Raw genomic sequence first — 22,224 nt, forward strand, 5'->3', positions numbered from 1 at the left:
TAAAAATTAAATTTCTACAGCGTTTTTTCCGTGATTTAATTTTGATGTGACACACCCTTTAGGGTGTTTTTTGAGGTGGTGAACATTCTGTATAGGATAACCTTTTAAAATTTTATGGCCGATTTTTTCCCATACAGTCATTGGCATCCTAATGAGCCCCTAACTTGAAAATTCACTCAGTCATAATTGTTCGATGAGCCAATTTTGCTCGCCCTAATCCCGTTTCTATTTTGCTACCATGTTGAACGGGAGACGAGGGAGGCATTTTTAAAATGATAGTCTTTCGAACCAAATTTTAAGGTTTGAAATACTTATTATTACTTTATTTTACTAACACTTTAATGATATATTTCTCAAAATGTTCTATGAAAATTCAGACAATTTCCCAGTTGACACTCTTAGGATACACTTTTGAAGAGTTGTTGGTTTTGAACTATATCGATCTATAAAAAAGCATCGGGAAATTTTCACCCGTTTGGACCAATTTTAGAAAAATAGAGTACGCAAAGATGCTTCATTTATTAACATTGCCAATTCCATAGACGATTCGGCGCGAAAATCGTCTTAGAGAATATTTTCATATGTTACCATTTTTATATGTTATATGTTATCAAGTATTGAGGAAAACAAAGGTTCAGATTCATGAAATTTCTTGCTGAGAAAGAAAAAAGAAGGGGAGAACGTCGGCTTAAAAGTAATGAAATACTAATTTTGCACAATTTAACATTGCTTAAAGTAAAAGTAATCGATAAAGTTTGGAAGTCAATGCAATTGGCTAGGCAGTCATGATTAAGGTATTTCAATGGGTAACATTTGCTTTCATCTAAAATGTTTATAGCTGTGCCTTTTACCACATTTAGGACCGCAAATAAATCTGTAAGACATACGCCTGGGACCACACGTTTTGAGGCAAACTTGTACGCTTCATTTGTTCGGATTCCACCAATGAGATCGTTTCCTTCGGTGCGGATGAGACGAAGGCGAGTCATCGGTGGGCCTTGTTAGATTCATGGCAGATCAAGGATTTAACCATCAAGTGTAGAAAACACGGATTATTTTGTGACTCATCCGTAACAGACGGAACGCGAAACACGAGTAAACTCGTGAGCGGTCCTTAATGTGTTCAGCAGAGATTGATATATCGAGTAAAAGTTGAATCTATTCTAGAGCAAAATTTTCAGGACTGCTCCCGGAATCTTCTTAACAAGTCGTAACTCTGCAACGTTGACAGAATATGGCCAGGTGTCATTCGAGCACCGGAGTTGTTCAGCAGGCATAACATTGACTTGTGAAGAATCAAATCAATTATATCCGATAAGCCTAATAATCCTATCTCGCAACATCGTCGAACCTCTTCTCCCGCTTCAATTTACAAACCTCACCAACAGTTACTTAACCATCTGATGAAAACTCCCCAACTGCGTCCTCTATGGTGTATCCATTCCTTATGCCTATGATAGCCGATTTGCAAAAGAACACTGTCCATACGATAAGACCTGAAGAGATGCAGCAGGAGCAAAGCGCTTTCGGGTCTCTTATATTAAAATGGAACGACACTATTTGATAAAGTTGGCATCGTAACTCTTGACCATATCCAGAATGAAAATATCAGGGTTGACCATAAGGCAACATTTTCCTCCTTAGGCAGGGAGCTGGTACAAAATCTCCTGAAGATCCTATGTTCTCTTTGAACACACACTCTTCTTTTAACCGTTGAGCAAACTAGAGTCGGTTTCGAAAAATTCTACATTTTTGTTTTCGTTATTTGATTCTACATTTGGTACCGGATTCGGACTTATTCCAAGTTTTATTTCACCAGTTAATCCAGTATTCTACCTTCTGGTACCCATCACTGTCGGAATGCGAGGGACGTCCAGACTTACTTTCAGCCATGCTTCATGCTCACTTGGGCGTTGCTTGGGAATGCAACGATAAGTTTGGAAAACGTCTCCGGTAGACTCTGGAAGCAAATCTGAATAATCCTCATGAACTGGACCTCATTTCCACTTCCTTATATGATGCATGCTCATAAACATCCAAGTACTAAAAGAACGCCGTAAATTTGCAATGCTTTCTTTTGTTAATGATCTAATTGCACAACGAGTACAATCAGCTGAATTACTAGAAAAAAAAAATTTCTATGTACCTGGGCGTCAACTAAGAGAACGCAATTTGTTTCTAACCAAAACATCCAGAACAAATTATGCAAACAACGCTCCTATCAATCGCATGATGCGTATATACAATCAGCACTGCGAATTAATTGACACAACAATGAATAAAACACAGCTAAAAAGAAACATGTACCGTAGGAATAATATTTAACTTAAGAAAACATTGTAACATTAATATATAAGTATGTAGTCTACATTTGTTTGACGAAAATGAATAAAAAAATATTGAATAAATAAATTGATGTAGAATGTACACAGCTTTTTCAACACCTCTTAACTTCTCCAAAAATGCCATCTTGAATTATAACTATTACAGTATAAAAAATTTCTGTGGAAACTTGTTGACTTGTTGAGCTTGTTGTTTATTTGTATGATATATCTTCTAAGGGTACTAAGGGCACTCGAGATGTAATCGTTTTAATTGATTAGAGCTGATTGTGAGCTTATCTTGCGTTGCTTTGCTATTAGTTTTAATTCGATACTTCCGATCATTTCTAATCAATTTTCTACATCTACTACTGTCGGAAGCGTCTCACGTAATAATGCAATTCTTACGAAATCATCTCATTAAAACTGTTTTCTCGAACAACAATATTCCCATAGAGAGTAGCAAAAACGGTCGATAGCTTGGAGACAGATTGCCAACTTTGAAGGGAGACGAGTTGGGATTGGAATGTTAATTTTAGCTACAACAGAGAGTGCACATATTTTCCCTTCTGAACTTACGCTTTGATTTCGTTCGCCTCCCGGATTGGTGGACAACGCAGTGCCAACAACACAATGTTTTGCAAATTATGGCAGTTTGGTCGTGGTTATTTTTAGACATCGCGTTTTTTGGCTTCCTTCTTTACGATGTGCTGCAAGAAGCCGGCTACATTTAACAAATCATTGCTTACATCTGGCGAACCTGAACAGTTCGGTCTGGTTTTGTCCGTTTATAACTGTGTCAAACAAAGAAGTTGAGGAATAATAAAAATTTTTGCAATCAACTTCCAGCCATCCAACCTTTCCCAACTTCATAATGACTTTTCGCAATCTGTAACGTGACCGGTTTCACATGTGCGCTAGGTCCCCTTATCGTATCTTTTATCGATAAAAAAATCCCGTCTTCACAAACGTCCTTGTGTGTATCCGAGCGGACGTATTCATTTTCGTTTTATTATTATTGCTATTGCTATCGCATACCAGCTTAGCGCCGCCATCTGAGTAGTAGGTAGCACAACACATTCTTCTACACCGTTGAGCATGCAGAATGCGCTGTCGCCTTCTACCCCTTTTTCTCTCGTCGGCTATGCTATGCTTTGCGCTTGTTGGAGCGCTACACATATGCACTTTCGCCCCCACACACACACGCGCGCCCAGTGTGGAACCTCTCTTCCATGCGACACTTTGTCTGACGCGCGACATCGAGTCATCGATCTTCCAAGAAGAAGCCTCTCTTTTTTGTTGGAAAGGTTGTCTCAAATCGACAGAGATGCCAGTTCCACGAATTTATTTGATCTTGATAAAAATATGGATTCTTAGACAAAATCTACAGAATTTTATACGAATTTTTTTTGTTTTCAATGTATTTTATTTCGCTCTCTTCCGAATCATGGTATTGTCTGATTTGAGGAGAGCAGGGAAGAACAGGGGATACAAAAACTTATATTTTTCTAAGTAGTTTATGTGGCTCTTCATTTCGTGGCGATTTCACAAAATATTCTTTGAACTCGTTTCTATTGCTCTTTCTACCAATTTTTGCAAGGCTGAAAGAAGCCTGAAATTATATTCATGCACTTCATAAAGTGTTTCAGATCATGAGATATTTTGTAAGACCTCTGAAAGCATTTGACGTTGAAGCATCAACCTTCGACAGCTCCGTGAAATATGACAGTAAAGAATTTCGTGAATATCAAAATCGGCACTTATATTTCTGTGGTACTAGATGAACTGTTCAAACTATTCCAACTGGACAGAAAAATTTCAAATTAAAACTGAAATAAACTAAATCATATATCTAGTTGAAATTAGTGTGCTAAAGGAAACAATTTGGATATGTTTGGCAGCAAATCATAAATCTCCGGAAAATTGATGAAGTCTAATAAAGGGTGTGTCACATCAAATTGCATCACGGAAAAAACGCTGTAGAAATTTAATTTTTAGGAATTATATCTTCAGCTTTCGCTTATAATCAGATAAGAGTGTGCAAGGTGCAAGGTCCAGATGGCTCCTAACCGCTACGAAAGGCAAAACATGGTGGGGAAGACGCGAGCCCGGAAGCTGTACACCGAAATGCTGAAGAACCCGCTTGCCTGGCAATGGACGACGAAACCTACGTCAAAGCGGACTTTCGTCAGCTGCCGGGCCTGTTGTTCTTCTCCGCAGAGGACAAATTCAGCGTTCCGGAGGAGATTCGCAAGCAGAAACTATCCAAGTTTGCCAAAAAGTACATGGTGTGGCAAGCGATCTGCTCTTGCGGAAAGCGGAGCGCCCCCTTCGTGATGACCGGCACGGTAAACGGGCAGGTTTACCTTAAGGAGTGCCTACAGAAGCGCTTACTTCCACTATTGAAGCAGCACGAGGGCCCGACCATCTTCTGGCCGGATCTCGCTTCGTGCCACTATTCAAAGGACGTATTGGAGTGGTACGAAGCCAACGGGGTCACCTTCGTGCCAAAGGAAATGAACCCGCCCAACGCGCCGGAGCTTCGCCCAATAGAGAAATATTGGGCGATTATGAAGCAGGCCCTCCGGAAGAACCCAAAAGTTGTCAAATCGGAGGCGGACTTCAAGAGAAAATGGATTTCTGTTCAAAAAAAACTACAACCTGACGTACAGAACCTTATGGACGGGGTAAAGAGGAAGGTGCGAGCATACGGGCTTGGGCTCGAAGTATGAATAAAAAGAAAATGCCAAAAGTTGTTTAATAGTTTTTATTTTACTGTCTAAAATTTTCAAAAGGATCGGTCTACTGGGCGGATTTCTACAGCGTTTTTCCCGTGATGCAATTTGATGTGACACACCCTTTAGTCCCCATTTCTTCCAAAAGCTAATGATGGCCATCCTAACACTCGCAGTCTGGGACAGCTGAACGGATGTTTTCAGCCCTGAATAAGACTTTAAAATAGAAACTTAATAACGATAAACCGATGAATACAATGGCTAATGGATCAGTTAATAATTTCCGTATCTTCAGGTTTAGTTCATTTTCGGAGGAAATTCGGAATAAATTTGTGTGAATCAAATACGAATGAAGATAAGAAGACGATTTTAATAATTTTCTCCAAATTTCGTATAAAAATGAATATATAAAACACCATCATTGGTATATTCGAAAGGAATGAGAACTATTGTATCAGTAATTATCATTTACTTCAGAAATTCAACCGCTATTTCCATACGAAATTGACCACCATAGCTCACAATTCTCCTGAACTCTCCGAAGTCTATAAATCAGTAGGCGTCGAAACGCATAAATATCCCATTAGCATAGAATTCATTGAATGAGTATTGAAACCAATTGAATTACAGAGAATAACTAACGCCATTCGTTGTGTTCTTCGTGCAATTTCGCTGGTTGGATCCACCCACACTCAAGCTCATGCACAGTTTTAATTTTTTTTAGTAATAACAGTTTTAAAACTTGAAATTTCATTTGAAGCAGCATACCTCCGAATAACTTTTTGCAAGAGTTCAATCGAAACAAAAGGAACAAAACATTATTCCCATCAACTCTGAAAAATACAGTGAAAATCTACCCAGATTGGGAAGGGAGAAGAAATTAAAAACTTCCACCCAAAAACCTCATTGATTCTATCAATCAAATTATGATTCTTTAACTTTTGCTGAAATTTTATTTAAATGGTCATCAAAATCACAAACTCTACGCCTCTATATCTACATAGACAAATGAGGACTAAGAATTTTGAGTTGAAAATATTATTAAATAAACAACTGTAATCAACATTATTATAAAATTATATCAAATTAATTATTATAAAATTTTATTATAAAGCAGGCTAGGTGACCCGGTGAAATTAGTCGTGGCCAACTTTTTATATTCAAATAAATCCGAATACTCATGTTTCCTCACGAAATTGTTTCAGGGTGTCGACTCAAAATCCGAAAAAAAAACCCTGATATCCTCATATTTTCCAGTAATTTTTCGAAAAAAAATCAGTTTTAGACTTGTAATCAAATGTTCTACTAGTTCTGTAGTTGCAGTTCCAAAATGTCTGTCGATATCTCCCAAAAAATGAATTATTTGATGTTTTTTGATTGATTCGAGCGCCGACTGAGAAGAGTCGCAAAAATAACAAATCGGATATATTAATATAGTTTAAAGTTATCTTGGAGGATCCTTGGACTTGTTGTTTCTGTTGCTAACAATATTGCTTCAATACTTAGTCTTCTGGATCTCCACTGATCCGTCCAAAATCCTTCAATATAGTTAAAAGCTTCTCGAATCGTTTCCCAGTTGCAGTTGTTGTGAAGCGAAAGTGGCAATGGATTCTCAGGTGGAATAGCGCGCTTTGAAATTAAAAATTATGAGTGAAAACTTACTTTTCTGTATCAAACATGTATTCCGTGTAACGGAAAAACATGTTATTTGTAAGAGAATCATAAATCTTGAGCGAAAATTGTGTCTGAGAATATTTTTTTTTATTATAATAACGAGTTTTGGTAAAAGTACTAAAAATTCTAGTAAAAGGATATTGTAATGGGTCAATTAGAAGATGAATCAACGAAGCGTTCGGCGATTGAACCCACATAGGTTCACTTGTTAAATAAACGTGAATGTTCGAAACAATCCATATAAAAAAATCTATTTTGGGCGGAACGAGGTCACCGCCAGGTCAGCTAGTAATCAATAAATAACACTGTTTATCTTTTTTTACTATACGTTTTGACGCAGGATTACGTGTTCAAGAATGAAGAATACACATAAAAAGTTGTTCAATTTTTTTTTGAGTTTTATGCTCAGACAATTCATGATGATTTCATGATTTATGAAGATTTTGTACCGATCGATTTGGACATTCCCTAACAATCTATTGCAATGCAATAATAAAATTTCCTAATATGTCAAAATAACGTTGAAAATGCAGCCCACAACAAAATAGCTCTCATTGAAATCCGTCGTTAAACATAACCTAGAGATGTTCAACTACGACCGAAACAAAAAATTAAACGAAGTTTGAACCGTTTAAACGATTTGATGACCAAACCTATTTCACTTTTTTTGAACTGGTTTTTGCTATTGATTGTTGAATTGAACAAAACAAACTGAAACACCTGAATTCACTCAGATTGATTCGGAGGTCAGAACACTTTATGTTACCCTCATTTTTAGCAATATATGCCAAGAACAATACATCAATGAAAAATAATATCGTAACCTGTCCATATCCTAAGCATTAGCTTCATAGTATCTTTATGTCCCCTTTTCAAGCGTTGACGGTCCTCCAGTTATTAAATTGTTTCCTCATTATGCTACCATTTAATTCATTATAACCATTACATTCTTGTGTGGCTTTACGTGAATACCATCAGCATCGTCTAATCAATGATAACTATGCTAATAAATGATACTCAAGCTATAATTATGATTCAAAGTTGGACTTATAAATTTAATATAGATTTTTTGAGAAAAAAAAAAGATTTTTTTTAGACCAAAAATACCGATTTTATTATGACAATGACTTGTCGAAACTAGCTTGTTCAAAAGACTAATTGACTTGTCCAAAGACTCGTGGAAACCAACGACAATGTATAGCTTGTATTCTGCAAAGCTACATCGAGCTCAGATTTAGAATACGGGACAATGCAAAAACTTCATCATGAAGCTCATTTTATAATGCCCTAGTCGGACCTTCTCAGCTTTCCGGCTGTCATTAAACATTTTCCTCAATACAACCATATATTTTTCAGCAGTGCACATAACACATAATTGTATTCCATACTTTCGCTTCAGTTGGCAGTCATTTTTCCCAGATTGGTGACGGAATTCTCTGATATGGCCTCGATTTCCCTGACATTGTTTGAGCTCTCTGATTTTCAAGGTTTGTCCAGGTATTCGACACCCTGCGTTCTTCTGGACGACATTGGCGATTGATAAGAAATGACGCCACTTTGATTTCAATTAGTGATTAAATGGAAAAAAATTCGAATTGGATTGAATTTAATCTTTTTCAATTTATTGTGAGAGTACACAGATTGAGCGAATCATATTTCAGATCAATTTAATACTTTGCAGTAGATTACGTTCTTCGTTGCATGTTATGTTATGTTATGTACTCCCGAAGTATATGAACGGAAGAATCGTTGAACGACTAAGGTATTTCACATATCCTTCTGAACATATTGCATCTGTCAAGTGTATTGATAATGTTTTTACCAATCCAAAAATACTTCGCCTATCACTTAACCGTAATAAATCACATTGGTGTCATGCCAGTTCATGACGATGAAAATATAGTGTTAACATGGCGACATCCGTGCCTGCAGAAATAATTCACTCTATATCAGTAAAGCAGATCAAAAGCCAGTTTTCATTTGTAAGAATTTTTAAGAAGAATTATTACTTGACGCTATTCGAATACTTCAAACCCGTAGTTCTAATACTAAGTCAACACTTTTTCTATGAATTTTCAGTACTTTGGCTAAACATTATTCATTATAATATAAAATTATCATCCGATAAGATTTTCTCTCTGCTTTCAGAAAATGTGTTACATTACTGCATAGAATTCATTTTCCACATCATCAAACCCATTAGCATTTTCACGTCTCATTAACGAAGCTGTGTATACATATTTGGCTGATTTGAAATCCAATCATCAAACATTCTTGTGTATCAGAGCAATTTCGATTATTAAAACCTAATATTCACATTCAAAGTCATTCAACACATTCACAGTATTTACACTAAAAAAATCTGGCATCCCTGATCGTCCCCAGTTCTCTCTGTCGAATTCGCAATGATAGTTAGTAAAAGAGAGGGAGACTGCAACATGCTCTCTGCGAGAGGCGCAACACTCTTTCCACACATAGTCGCGTTGTGTATTTTGTTGAATGGTTGCGTGAATGTGAATATGAATGGCGACTCGGTGCTTTGCTCTGCTCGAAATACTAATGGCCGTTCTCTCTCCTTCTCGGTTTCATTCTTCAACAGGCGATGATCTCAAGCAGTTACGTGTCGGACAGTTGAGCACTCAGATTGGAACGCTTACCATGGCTGTAGCCTACCGCACCAAGATGACGATTCCGCCCAGCGGACGCGACAATCCCATTATGCTGAAGAGCGATCACTTCCTGAAGGACGCCAGCCCGAAACATAATCGGTACAATAGCAAGAAAACGTAAGTATATTTGCGACCCACCGTCCAAAAGTCCAATCAGAATCCGGGTCTGTGGCGGGAAGTGGACTTGGAATAAGAAATGAAGTGTGACAGAATCTTATTGGAGATGTGATACACAGAATACGAGGGAAAATTTGGATGTACAAGAGAGGGTCCTGCCATCTGTTATCTGTGAAAATGGGAATGTGATTTGAGGTTCGTGCCATTCTTATTCGAAGTCTGTATAACTTCGAAGAAATGTGTGACTACAAGTGCGAGAAAATGTGGATACAATGGCCTTCGAGATGCACCAACTCATGGAATATATTATAGTGTTCATGGTTTATCACCAGCAGAAAAAAGGAAACTAGCATATCATGCCACGTTTGCAAAAAAAAAGAACCAAAGTCGTTCAGTGGGGTTACCGCATTCTTAAATATGATCAGTTCGTAACGTAATATATACAAACAACCTGTGAGTGAAGTGTAGTTCGCGGTTCTTTACCCAACGGGGAAGGGGCTAAAATTAAACATTTTAAAACTCATCCAAATGGCGCTCGTATGACGATGGTGACGACGAACGACCATGCGGGTAGCAACAACAGAGAAGAAATTAAATAATAATGGGATATCTACGCGACAGTTTCGATAGAAAGGGAAGGCAAATCCTTCACCCTATCGTATCCGCGGCCCTTCAATGATTCGACAGTGACGGACGGGGCGGCGCGCGTATTTAAATTACGAGGATTTTGATCGCTTTTTTATTTTTGTTTTTTTTTGTTTCAATTGAATACGTGACGAAAACAAATTCGTGAAATGAAATCGTGGGTTTCACTGTGCGCGCGTGCTGTGGATGTGTGACCAAAGTCGGATAAGTTTAACGATCGGGGATTTCTGCTTCGTGTGCGTGGCGCTGTTGAAACGATCATTTGATAATGGTAACCGAGAGTGAATAACAACAAAATAAAGTTTTCTTTATTCATGAAAACAGTGAATCCCCCAGTGAAGGATGATATCGCATAATATCTTCCCAATGGACGATATTAAAAGCTAATGTTGTGTTGAACACTTCTTCTCTTCCACAATGTCCGCCGAGAAACCGTAGAAATATGTAGACTGACGTTATCATCAGAGGGCGGATGGAATGCGTAGGGGAATTCCCGCTGAACTTTATGTTTCAATTACTATCGTATTACGTGTGGGTGCATAAACGTTCATTTCAAGTGGAATACAGAGTGCATGCCATTAACACATGACGAGATGTTTTGTCGACAAATTGTCGAAATTTTTCCAGCAGAAGTTTCTGGGCGAGTTTTATGAGGGCTGTTATAGCGCGCTAGACGAACAACTAGCAAACTCATCTGAATGCAATAGTAGTGGTAGTGGTTATCTATCGGCGACTACTCGGTACATTCCAGAAAAAAACGGGCAAGTGACCAGGCTTATCTAAATAACGACGACCTTTAACATACAACCAAAACTTCATTACGTGATCTAATGAGAATACTTCTGTCGTGAGTGTTTAAATACAAAATAATTGCCCGGCTTCAACTTTTTCTTTCGTTGAGTTTACCGGAACGAAAGCTCCATGATGAACGAGAATCATATATGGAAAGGTTGTTCTTTGATTCTTGCTTTTTATTCCGACAGAGTTCAAATATAAAATAAAACACTGTAATAAACCGCCTACACCCAAAATTGATTTTTAGCTAATGTTTTGTCATCCAGATTTATTACATTAAATGAGACAGAACAGAAAATGTCATGACTCTCAAATACTGGTAAGCATTTATATAATATACATGGTACAGCAATAAAAGATTAATACAAGCGAGCGAAACAAAAGACAAATAAGCTTTCCGCATACTATGCCACATGCACGGCCCAGACCGAGAAAGATATTGCTTTCCTTCATGCGCTCCTTTTTTACTCTTAGAAAACACTTTCCAACTTCATTTTATAATCAGATGCAATATTATCACGCATTTGCTGAACAGCATCATTAGCCATGTGAATAGCGTGGTCGTGTAAAACAGCCTTGCGTTCTAGCCAGCCTTGGTTCGATCCCTGTTGTCGTCGTTTGGACAAACGAATTTTTTTGGGTGCAATCCCAAAAACAATAAAAAAAGAGATGTCTGCTTCCATACAATCAAAACATTTTAAAGCGTTGGGGGACAGATGACATTATTTGCCTATTTCACGTTTCAAGGCACGAAATGGCATGTTTTCTGTCGAAAATGAAATGCTTTCTGACAACGCTAGTTTGGGTGTACATGCAAACCTTTTTTTGTGCCGGGGATAGGGACCGCACAAAAAAACTATGGATGGGTTATACCTATGATATAACCGCAAGGTTGACGTAGGACTGCCGTTGGTTTAGCAATCATTTGTGTTTCTTCTATTAGTAATAATCACACCCCGGATGTCCCTTATTAGGTACGATGTCGTCGCTGCGCAGAGCTATCTTTTATGTGTATTGATTACATTAGAGAATGAATGAAACGAATTCAATTGCAAACAAATCCCAATCTGTATTGGGAAAACGTTATCGCAGCAAATAGTTATCAACATTCTGCCTAATCATCAAACGATATGCGTAGAAGTTCAGTGAGCTGTGGGCATGAAGGGATATCTTCCAACGCAGTCTTGAATAACCGAGCCAAAGCGACGTATTTGTACCCGCTTTTGTAGACCGTGTTAACAAAACGAATTCCGGAGTGTAAAAATGAATGGGAGTATAAAAGTACTGCTGACTTGCATGTATCTGCAATGCCGATTTTCCCAACTTATTGGTTTCAGAGTTACGGAAAACGCAAACGAGTACAAAAGTATCCGCTGCTTGCATCTATTTTGCCATGCGATTTCCCCAGGCTCCATTGTTATGAAGTCTGTGCTAGGGAAACATTCCAATTTGCAAAAACGCAAGCAAGTACAGAAGTATCCGCTGCTTGTATCTATTTTGCCATGCCGATTTTTTTAGAGAATGTTTGGCGTTTTTAACATGCTGCTTTGGATGGTTGCGCCTGCGCCATCAGCTCCCAACGATTGAAAAAATCGACGAGTTTTATACAATAATACCTGCATTGACTTCATACCACTCCATCACGGGTTTGGCAAAGTTACATGAACTTCATCGGACCAGAAAAAGGGGACAATTATCTTCCTGGTTCATTGTGTTTGTGAAGCTGTTGCTGACATGAGTACAATGTGCCGGCCAGGCCAGAAAGTATTTTTTGAGAATTTCTGCAGTATAAAATGCCAGTTCCGCATACGTATGGATGATTCGTTGGTTATTATTTATTGACCTTCATATACTTTTCATAGTTTAAAAAAATAAGTTTTTGAGAAAAAATAATATTAATTTTTAAAATAATTTTTTCCAGTGTCGATTTGTTGATTAAATTATGTAGGTCTTATAGTCTATAAATTGTATTCTATATTTTTTAATCAATTTTTAATAAAATTTTGTATCTCTTCGTAAAAATGGAGTATTGCTTGGGCAGACAATGAATCATCGGCCAGAGTGAAGAATAACTTAAACTTGAAGAACAATATCTGGCGAATACGTGAGATAGTATAGAATAGAATAGGTTATTAGAACATTTTTTGCAACAGAAAGCAGAAATGAGCACTTTGTGCAAGTTTCAGTGAATCAAGCTTTAAGTAGGTAATAACGACGCCGGATACGTCTTTACAGTCACCAGGGGAAGGGAAGGAATGTTAGTATGATATTCGCCGCTCGGAAAACTGGAGGGTTGCCTGTATAGCGTGGTTTCCTAGCGATTATCAAGGATAGGACAATTGTTAGTGGGGGGAGATAAGAAGCAAGATCCAATGTGGTGAGTGATGTGATTGGGAGTTTATCCTTTTTTTGCAAAATAACCATAGTCAACGGCTATTACAACCATACTCCTTAGTGGCTTGGGATCCTTCACTATGGTGCTCAATAGTTTCAGGTTCTTTTTCGGACATGCTTCCATAGAGATCCATCATTCGTAGGCGAAATTCATTAAGCTGATGTAACTCATAGAACAAGAGAATGTAACTCATAATAATTAGCGTTGGAAAAAAAAAGATATGTAAAAGTTATGGTGTTGAAGTGTCAATTGCCCAAATAAAACCTGGTTTTAAGAGTGTTGAAATGTTCGTATGTATGGAGCAGACTTCTCATTCTCTCAGACTTAATGTCAGCTTGGAATTGTACCCAAAAAAAATCCCAAACGATAACAACCAGGGATTGAACCAAGACCTGTAAAGATCAAGGGCTGTGAAGGCTGTAAGGGCTGTTCATCTCATAATGCACGAGAATATTACACCACATTTTAGAATGGAATTGAATCTTTTAGTCTCAGAAAACACTTCCGAGTGAGTATTTTAACGTGAAACCTTTGATACGTGCGTATGACATACATATCATACACAAATTCGCCTCTCACTTGAGTAATTGCTGCACCAGTATGGGTGGATAGCACATTTAATGAAACTATTAAGCTTGTTCATTGATATGTATGAGAATGTCCAAAAATGTACAAAATATTTATTTTGAGTGTAGACCACTCTGAGCTGATCCCAGCAGCATTAGCTTCTTGCCATATGTATCAGGTTTGTCTATTGGAGATAATCAATCCGTGCTTACCAAACTCTACGATTTTCTGCGCGTTGAATGGTTGTACTGATTCCACTTTTGGTTCCTTCCCAGGTAACCAATAAATATTGAAAAAAATATTGCCCTCTAGATGCAGTTATGATATCAGAATGATGACTGATAAGTAGTATTTGCATAGGATTGTGTTCGCAAGCTATCCATTCAAAATGCCAATTTGAATCAATGAGCAGCTGAAATGCAACTATAAGATTAGTTTAATATCTATCCTATGGTGATGCTTATTGAATACCTCGAACAGAGCAGATATTCACAGGAGAAACAATCGGCATTCTACGTCTTTTAGCTCCCATTCATACTTTCATACTTTAATTTACACATAGCTCCTTGAGTCACTTCCAAGGCTTCAGTGAGCTCCTCTTTAGTTTGACGTGTATCTTAGTTAAATAGCGCCCATAATTCAGTGTCTTCAATTCATAACGGTCTCTCTTCGCGTTCTTTGTGGTTGATATCAAATTCGTTTTTTTGTCAAACGCCAGCACTTATAAGACTTTTATTGATGAATTATATTTCCCATATGCAATCGATTTCCATTCACTACACTACATTACACTTACACCTTTGAATAACAGATAAGCAGCACTTCCTGCAAGTTTTGTTGGAACGTAGGTGGACATGGTTCGAACTAGTGTTGTCCGGCAATCACTCGATTAATCGAAGATCGACTGCAGAAATGAGTATTGTTCGAATCATTACTAAGAACGAACGATTAATTTGCATCGATCAATGTATCCGAAATTTTATGTAAAAACTTGAATATGAACTTGCATCGAAAACTTATTTAGTAAACTGACTATGAACAATATTATAACATTATCTAAAATACTACACTACAGTGTTGAAGTATCCATTATATGGTTTAAGTCTGGTTCTTCATCTATGTTCTATTGTGACTTATGATGCTTTCATTGTGATGCTTATATTTAATTCAATTTACTTGCATATGTATCTGAGTTATAATAATAAAAACATAAATAAATTATGTTTGCAAAATCTAAAAATAATTAAATGTTTTTATTATACCCCAAATTTAAAAATAATTTTTTTGTTCTTTTTCATACGATTTTTCTTTTATCTGGCAAATTCCAACTAGAAATTCTCACATGCGCATTGTCAAATTTTCTTTATATATTCGATTGCATTGAATAAAAAAAATATTATCGTTGCAAATACCTCTCTTTTATCTGGTCTATCAGGTATTTCATCTGGTGAATTCGGTGATGAATCGAAATGATTAAAACAGCTGCAAAAAAGTCGATTAGTTGATGAACGATTAGTTTTAAAAATCGGACATTACTAGTTAGAACACAAATAAGTCTATTGTTTACACATCAACAGATGACACGTACTGATTGATTTCTAGATGGGAATGAAATTTACGGATTGGTGTTATGCGATTAACCGCAGATTTTGCCTTCTTTTGTAAATCTTTAAAAGCTTATTTGTATATCCAATAAAACCGGCCCAGTTACATACAAACAACATTGTGAAAAAGATTAACTTTTTCTATGCAAAGCTCCTATAAGTGAATGGTCTCACATCTTAACATGCGATCGGAAATAATACATTTTCTTATCAATCCACTGATTGAAACCTTAAATACCGTGCTAAATAAACAATAAACATACACGGTCAGTTCTATTTACGGATCGCGTCTCGCGTCCAATGAGTCACGAAAGTGGCTTTCGAGAACCCGTTGGAATGGTAATCACGTTCACCAAAGGTAACCAGCAGTAGTCGTTTCAATTTCATAACACCATAACACCACTTAGTTGCTACTGATGCAAGAACGACTTTGTTGTTTGATGACTTGCTGTGGACTGTGGTTTCATCAATCGCGAATGCAAGGATCGAGGAGGGCACATTTCTCTGCGCTCTAAATGTGGCATTTCGATGATTGAATGGTTTTTGAGACGCCCCATTCAGGAGAGATTCAATTCAAAAGGGATCGAATCTTTGAATGTTTTCTTCGATTGATTCGAATGATTATTTGATTTGAGTATTTCAAAATCACTTTTTTCCACTCGTTCTGCTCTATTTGCGCTCTTTTTTTAACTTGAAATAATGTGCGTTGATTGAAACACTGTTATCATCAAACCGATCCTAATTCCAATCTGCTCTTATCACGTGCCATGTGATCCATATGCTTGGTGCGTTCGGAGTGACGCATGCTGTGCCCCGAACATTGTCAGTCCCCCAAGTCACCACTCGGAACAAAGCAGATTGCGTTCTTTATCATCAGTAATTACCCAGTCAACTTTCACACCCAGCAGAAAAAAAACCCATCGCGTCATCTGTGGGATGAGAGTCATCCAGTCTTCTTGGACTATTTTTAGATACAACTGAGCAATTACATGATTACATTTATTACATGATTACATGGGTTCCCTTTTGCGTTCGGAAGCTAACTTTTGTATCGGGATTCTCGTCTGAACATCCAGCGCGCTTGTTCCTCGTCTCTGTCCAAACTTAGCTCCAACTTATTCTCAAACATTGGACCGTGGAGAAAAAAAACTTTGTATGTTTTCCCCTGGACTCACCTTCTGAACTAATAACTTTTCATTACGAGCTCACGCGAAGTGTCACACGTCGTCATATCCTTTTGCTCCGCTTATCAGCAGTCGGCACGCAGAGAAACGCCCACTATGGATCACGTTACTCTTTCAAATTTCTCCCAGGACGCGCGGGCTAGCTAGCTGGCTTCCCACCCACATCCTTTAACCCAATCTAACTCGTGCTCTCGAACCTAGCCACCACACAACACAGCTCCCCTCTACTGTCGGCTCTTCTTTTATTTTATGAATACCAGGAATTATCTCCAATAGTGGTGTCTGTCCGTTCCATTGCGCCAAAGTAAATGGAGAATAGTTCGAGGAGATATTTCTCGCCGGCGCGCGAACGCGAGGGCTGTGATCTGTTCGACAGCGGAGAAAACAATCGCTATACTCTTACAATTTGTGACACCCACATTCGAACGCTTTCCCTCGCTAATCCCTTCTGGTGTTGGCTCGTGTGTGGGCGGGTCGGTCTCTCGAACTGGAACAGTCTGGATTAATGGAAAAAGTATTATTTATGATTATTGGTGGGACGTGGGAAATTTCGTAATTGCAACCGTGAGATTAATTGCGAAGCAATAAGTTTACGACTCATAAGTTGTCATCGAGCAACACGTGTGTGCTGTGCAACGTGGGCCTCTGTCGTTTCCACCTAAAATGTGCCGGCAAACCGCTTTTTCATAACAATTTCGCTTCTGGGATGAATACAAGGAAACTGCGCGCGACACCGGTAGTGATTATGATTATGGCACAAATACACGCCCATAAACAAAACTGCGTCTCGGTTGTAGAACCTATACGAACCCAGCAGATCGAAACACCACGGTGTCAGGTGATAGCTGAATCCCTCTGTGCAATGTTTATTTTATTAGAGATTATGAAGGTTGCTAAACTTAGCGTTTAGTGTGCGGGATGTTATCATCACGGGTTTCACAAATCAATGTTATTTATTTACAGGACAATGTCATTCACAATTTAATGATGTTATTTGTTATTTATTAACAAAACGCTGAAAATGCATACTGATAAAAGCATGGTTTTTATTTCCGTTCAATAAAGCATGTCTCGGCTCTGATGAGCCGATAAAAATTTGCATAATGAGAAAAAAACTGGAATGCTCAGCTCATCTTGAAAAGTATGAAAATATGTCATAATGTAAATCAACATAGAAAACTTCCTCAGAGAAGATGAATTGAGGTTTCAGTGAACGACGGTCAGGTTTCCTGATGAAAAATGAGGTGTTAATTTTTTCGCGATGGATTTCTTCGGACAGATTGAAAGTTGTGACTTGTCACAGAGACAACACATCAAGTCCCAGAGACAGCAAAAATAAATGCTTGTATTAATCCCATGAGTAATCATCGTAATTAAACCGATGACATAATTTTTATGTGGGCGTTGTGTGATAAGCGCCTAGCCTAGTTCAATTTCCGAAATCGAAATAGAAATTAATTACATCCAATTCACTCGAGTCACAACCGATTGTGTCGCTTACACTTTTGAACTGGAAAACTAAAATTTATGTTTATTTGATTCTTCAGTGATATCGGTTGCAGAGTTGGTAAACAAAACTCAATGCTGTTGTTGTTCAACACTTCTAATGCAAGAACTTCATCCACCTATGATTGAATAATTTTTAGAATAATACGATAATTTTTGCGATCAATAATTCTACTCTGAATTGCCCATAAAAAGCTCCGAATTTATTCTATTATTTTTCGAAGCTTTATACATATGATGATACTTAAACGAAATTTTCAATACCATATGACAAGTTTTAGTTGAGCCTATTTTTTATCAGAGCGTGCCATTGCAATTACGGACGTTTTCCTCATTAAAATGAATTATGTTTTACTGTGATGATGTGATAATTTAACTCAACCCGTCGACTTCACAAAACAAGATTCTGAAGATCGGATACATTTTAATACGCAGCGTCGGAGATTTTCACGTATCTCCTGATAATGCAACCGAGTGAACACCTTCAGATCTTTTTAGAACGGTAATCTTCCTAGTCTAGTTATTGAAAAATCTAAAAAAAATCAGAAATCTATACTCTTATGTCTGAAATCTATAATCTTACAATTTTATAATTTTACAGTTTCAAGTTTCAAAATTGAACGATTTTACGGTTTCACTATTCTATTCACAATTGAACAATTTCACGATTTTACTATTTCACCATTTTATCAATTCACGATTCTAAATTTTTATGAATTCATTAAATCGTTAAATCATACTCGTTAAATCGTAAAATCGTGAGTAAAAATAGTGAAATCGTAAAACTGTTAATTTCAAAACTGTATAATTAAAAAAATGTAAGGATGTAAACTTGTATAATTGTAGAATTGGAGAATTGAAAAATTAAAAAACAAAAATATCGAAAACTGAAAAATTTGATAAGAAAAACAGAAAACCTATATCGAAGAAAAAAAGATATTGAAGTTGGAAAATAAAATGAAATATTATAGAAAAATGAAAACTTAAAATTTTTAATTTCTAGGCTTGATAATTTTTGAATTGAAAACAGAAAAAACATCAAAATTTGACAAATTAGGAAACCAAAAAAAATATTAAGAAATGACTTCCTTTTTTAAAAAAAAAAAAGAAAAATGTCAAAGCTGAAAATTCGACAAAAAAAATTGAAAAACCGATAAGAATAAAAAATCAAAAAACCAATTAAAAATTTACAAAAAATTAAATGAAAAATTAAAAAATTTAAAAAAATTAAAAATCATTAAATTGAGGACGCAAAAAAATAAAAATTTAGAAACAGAAATTTTTAAAAACATGAAAATTTCAAGTTAAAAAAAATTTTTAAATTGTTTAATTAGAAAAACAAACCACGAAAAAAAAATTAAAAAATTGAGAAATTGAAAAAATAAAAAAAAATCGGGAAATGGGGAAGTCGAAAAAAACTAAAATCCATAATAAACAACATTTGATAAATCAAGAACTCGCAAACAATTAAATATTGATGAATTGAAGTATTGAAAAATTTAAAAAAATGAAAACAAAATTCATAGAATTGAAAGAAATTAAAAATAAAAATAAATAATAGAATCAAAATCAGGGCTCGGCAAAGTTATATTCAACTGAGAATAGTCAAAGGACTAAGAATGAATTCGCTTTCGTATTCAATTGGAAATGAGTTTTGGCTTTTTCCAGCAGTTTCTCCGTTTACATGACTCAACAGTAATTCAGGGGGTTTAGTTTATGTCACTCTACGACTCGACTATCGCAATTCATTCTTCTCCGACAAATGGACTTCAATGCATATTGAAATGATTTCCCCCAAAATGAACTCGTTTCTCTCTGCTATGTAACACGTATGTATGTATCGACATTTGAGTTCAACGTGGTTTGACATATGCTACAGGTGAGCTAGATTTTGTTGTACCGTACACGAAAATTGCTCACACATATAAAATAACGTGCATTGTTGTATTCAGAAACACTGACAAATTTGTGATTTTTTTTGGTATAAACCTGTATAAACCAGTATATACGTTTTTCTGTTATTTTTTTTCACAAAATTGTACTCAGAGACAAAGTTAACGGTATTTTGCGCGCTATTTACTAATACTAACGCGAGGATTTTTATAGCATACCTGATGACTGTCTAAGTTCGTTGGTTTGAGTTCACGGTGAGTACACAATAAACCGTCCATTATTGGTGTAACTACTTTTTTGCATCAGAAAGAATTTTCGTTTCAATGTATATAGACGTAAAAATAGGATGGTTTGCGCGGGTAACAAGATTTATGTCAGAGGGGGTAGAAGTGTGGATTGAAGTCGGGTTGAATGAAGAGGCAAATTTGTATTCATTATTTACGTCAATTAGAATAACCATTGACCATTGAGTTTCTTCTTCGAAAGTTTCGGGCCCTGATCACAATAATGAAATCAAAAACTTCAAAATTGGGAAATTGAAATAATTATAAATAGAAAAACCAAAAAAAAATATCCAAAAACGGGAATAAAAAAACAATTGAACAAAACAGAAATATAAAGAAAAATATTTTTTTTATATTTTAAATTTTTGAGATTGAAAAGTTCTGGATTGGAAAATTAAAAACATAAAAAAATAAATTAAAGTTTGACAAATAAGGAAATAACAAATAAAAATATGAAAAAGAATGAAAGTTGAACAAAAATCACAGCTAAAAATTTATTTGAACAAAAAAATATATATATATCGAAAAATAAAATAAAAATCATACATAGTATCAGAAATTTGAAAACAGAAAACAGAAAATAAAGTGTCGAAGTCAAAAATCTTACAAAAACACAGATGTTAAGAAATTGAGAAATTAAAATATGAAAGAATCATAAAATTATTCAGAAATAGAAAAGTTTGAAAAAAAGAAAACTTATCGAAAAACCAACTACAGTTCTCTTGTTGGCCATAGAGTAGAGTTTGTTGGTTGTGGAACCATCTCATTGCATCCATCATTGCTCTCTAGAACACCCTAGTTGACCGAGAAGAATTGCGGTGGGTCTTTTTCTTTCTTTTTAGATGGCCTTAACACTCCTAGAGGAGCTTCGCCGTCTTAATATTAAGTATTACTTGCATCATTTTATATTAGTGAAATCTCAATGCCAAACACACATTGACTGTATTCTGATTGGCTCAAGAAAGCGGACATTTATTTGAGGAAAAAAAGGTTGTTGAATTCATTGCGTTTCACTCAAGTAGCTACCCGAAATAGAATATGATATGAAAGATCAAGAACTTTTAAGAATTATATATTATTCAGTAGTCATTGATAAACTGATTTAAACTTATGAATAAGAAAAAAAATGACTTGAAACATGTATCTTATTATTAAACTAACATCCTGTAATTCATTCAATAGCTGTTGTCACTATCACACCTAACCAGTCCATTTTCTCCAATATTTATTGTTTTCTACAAATACTACGATTTAAACTAATCCGTTTTCTTTCTATTCCACTTTATAGCGAGAAAAAGATAATTGATCTGGACAAACCAATGCGATGCGGCGCCCTTGTGGACAAATCCCGAGTCAGGATTTTCACCGAGGAAGACTATCCTCTGCCGGAACTTCCGCCGTTCAACTGGATGATACCGAAGGCAAAACCAGTCGCAGCCGGAGCTGCTGGAGAGGATCAGTGTGCAAAATCTCCCCCCGGAGGGGACGAGAACTCCTCCACAAACGCAAACAACAACAATGCAACGGCCACAGCGAACAAGCTCAACAGTATCAACAACAACAGCGACGAATCGGCGGGCCAACAACCGATGCCTTTCAGATTGTCCCAATCACCGAAAAGTGGTGGCGGTGAGTGCAGCGCAAGCGTTGCCGCTGCTGGTGGGGCACCGAGTGCTGCCGGCGAGACGAGTGCCACACAGTCGATTTTGGACTCACTTCCAGCTGTGAAGCCACCACGCTGGGTCCAGCGACCCACCAAACCGGAGGAGGAGCGATATCTGAAGGAAATGGTTGGTTTTCTAAATCGGTAATAATTATCGTCATAATAATCCACT

The 22,224-nt window shown here is 36.6% G+C and overlaps 1 protein-coding gene across 2 annotated transcripts in view; it reads left to right on the plus strand.

The window, feature by feature from the left end:
• LOC129765336 (autophagy-related protein 13 homolog) overlaps positions 1-22,224 on the plus strand; it is a 119,107-nt gene that overhangs the window by 94,986 nt on the left and 1,897 nt on the right. For both annotated transcript variants that reach the window (XM_055765517.1, XM_055765518.1), the window contains 2 exons: positions 9,330-9,516; positions 21,678-22,179. In XM_055765517.1, coding sequence (XP_055621492.1) covers positions 9,330-9,516; positions 21,678-22,179 — 689 coding nt within the window. The remainder of the gene's footprint in view (positions 1-9,329; positions 9,517-21,677; positions 22,180-22,224) is intronic.

This window comes from Toxorhynchites rutilus, chromosome 2 (assembly GCF_029784135.1).
Source record: "Toxorhynchites rutilus septentrionalis strain SRP chromosome 2, ASM2978413v1, whole genome shotgun sequence".
Lineage (NCBI taxonomy): Eukaryota > Metazoa > Arthropoda > Insecta > Diptera > Culicidae > Toxorhynchites > Toxorhynchites rutilus.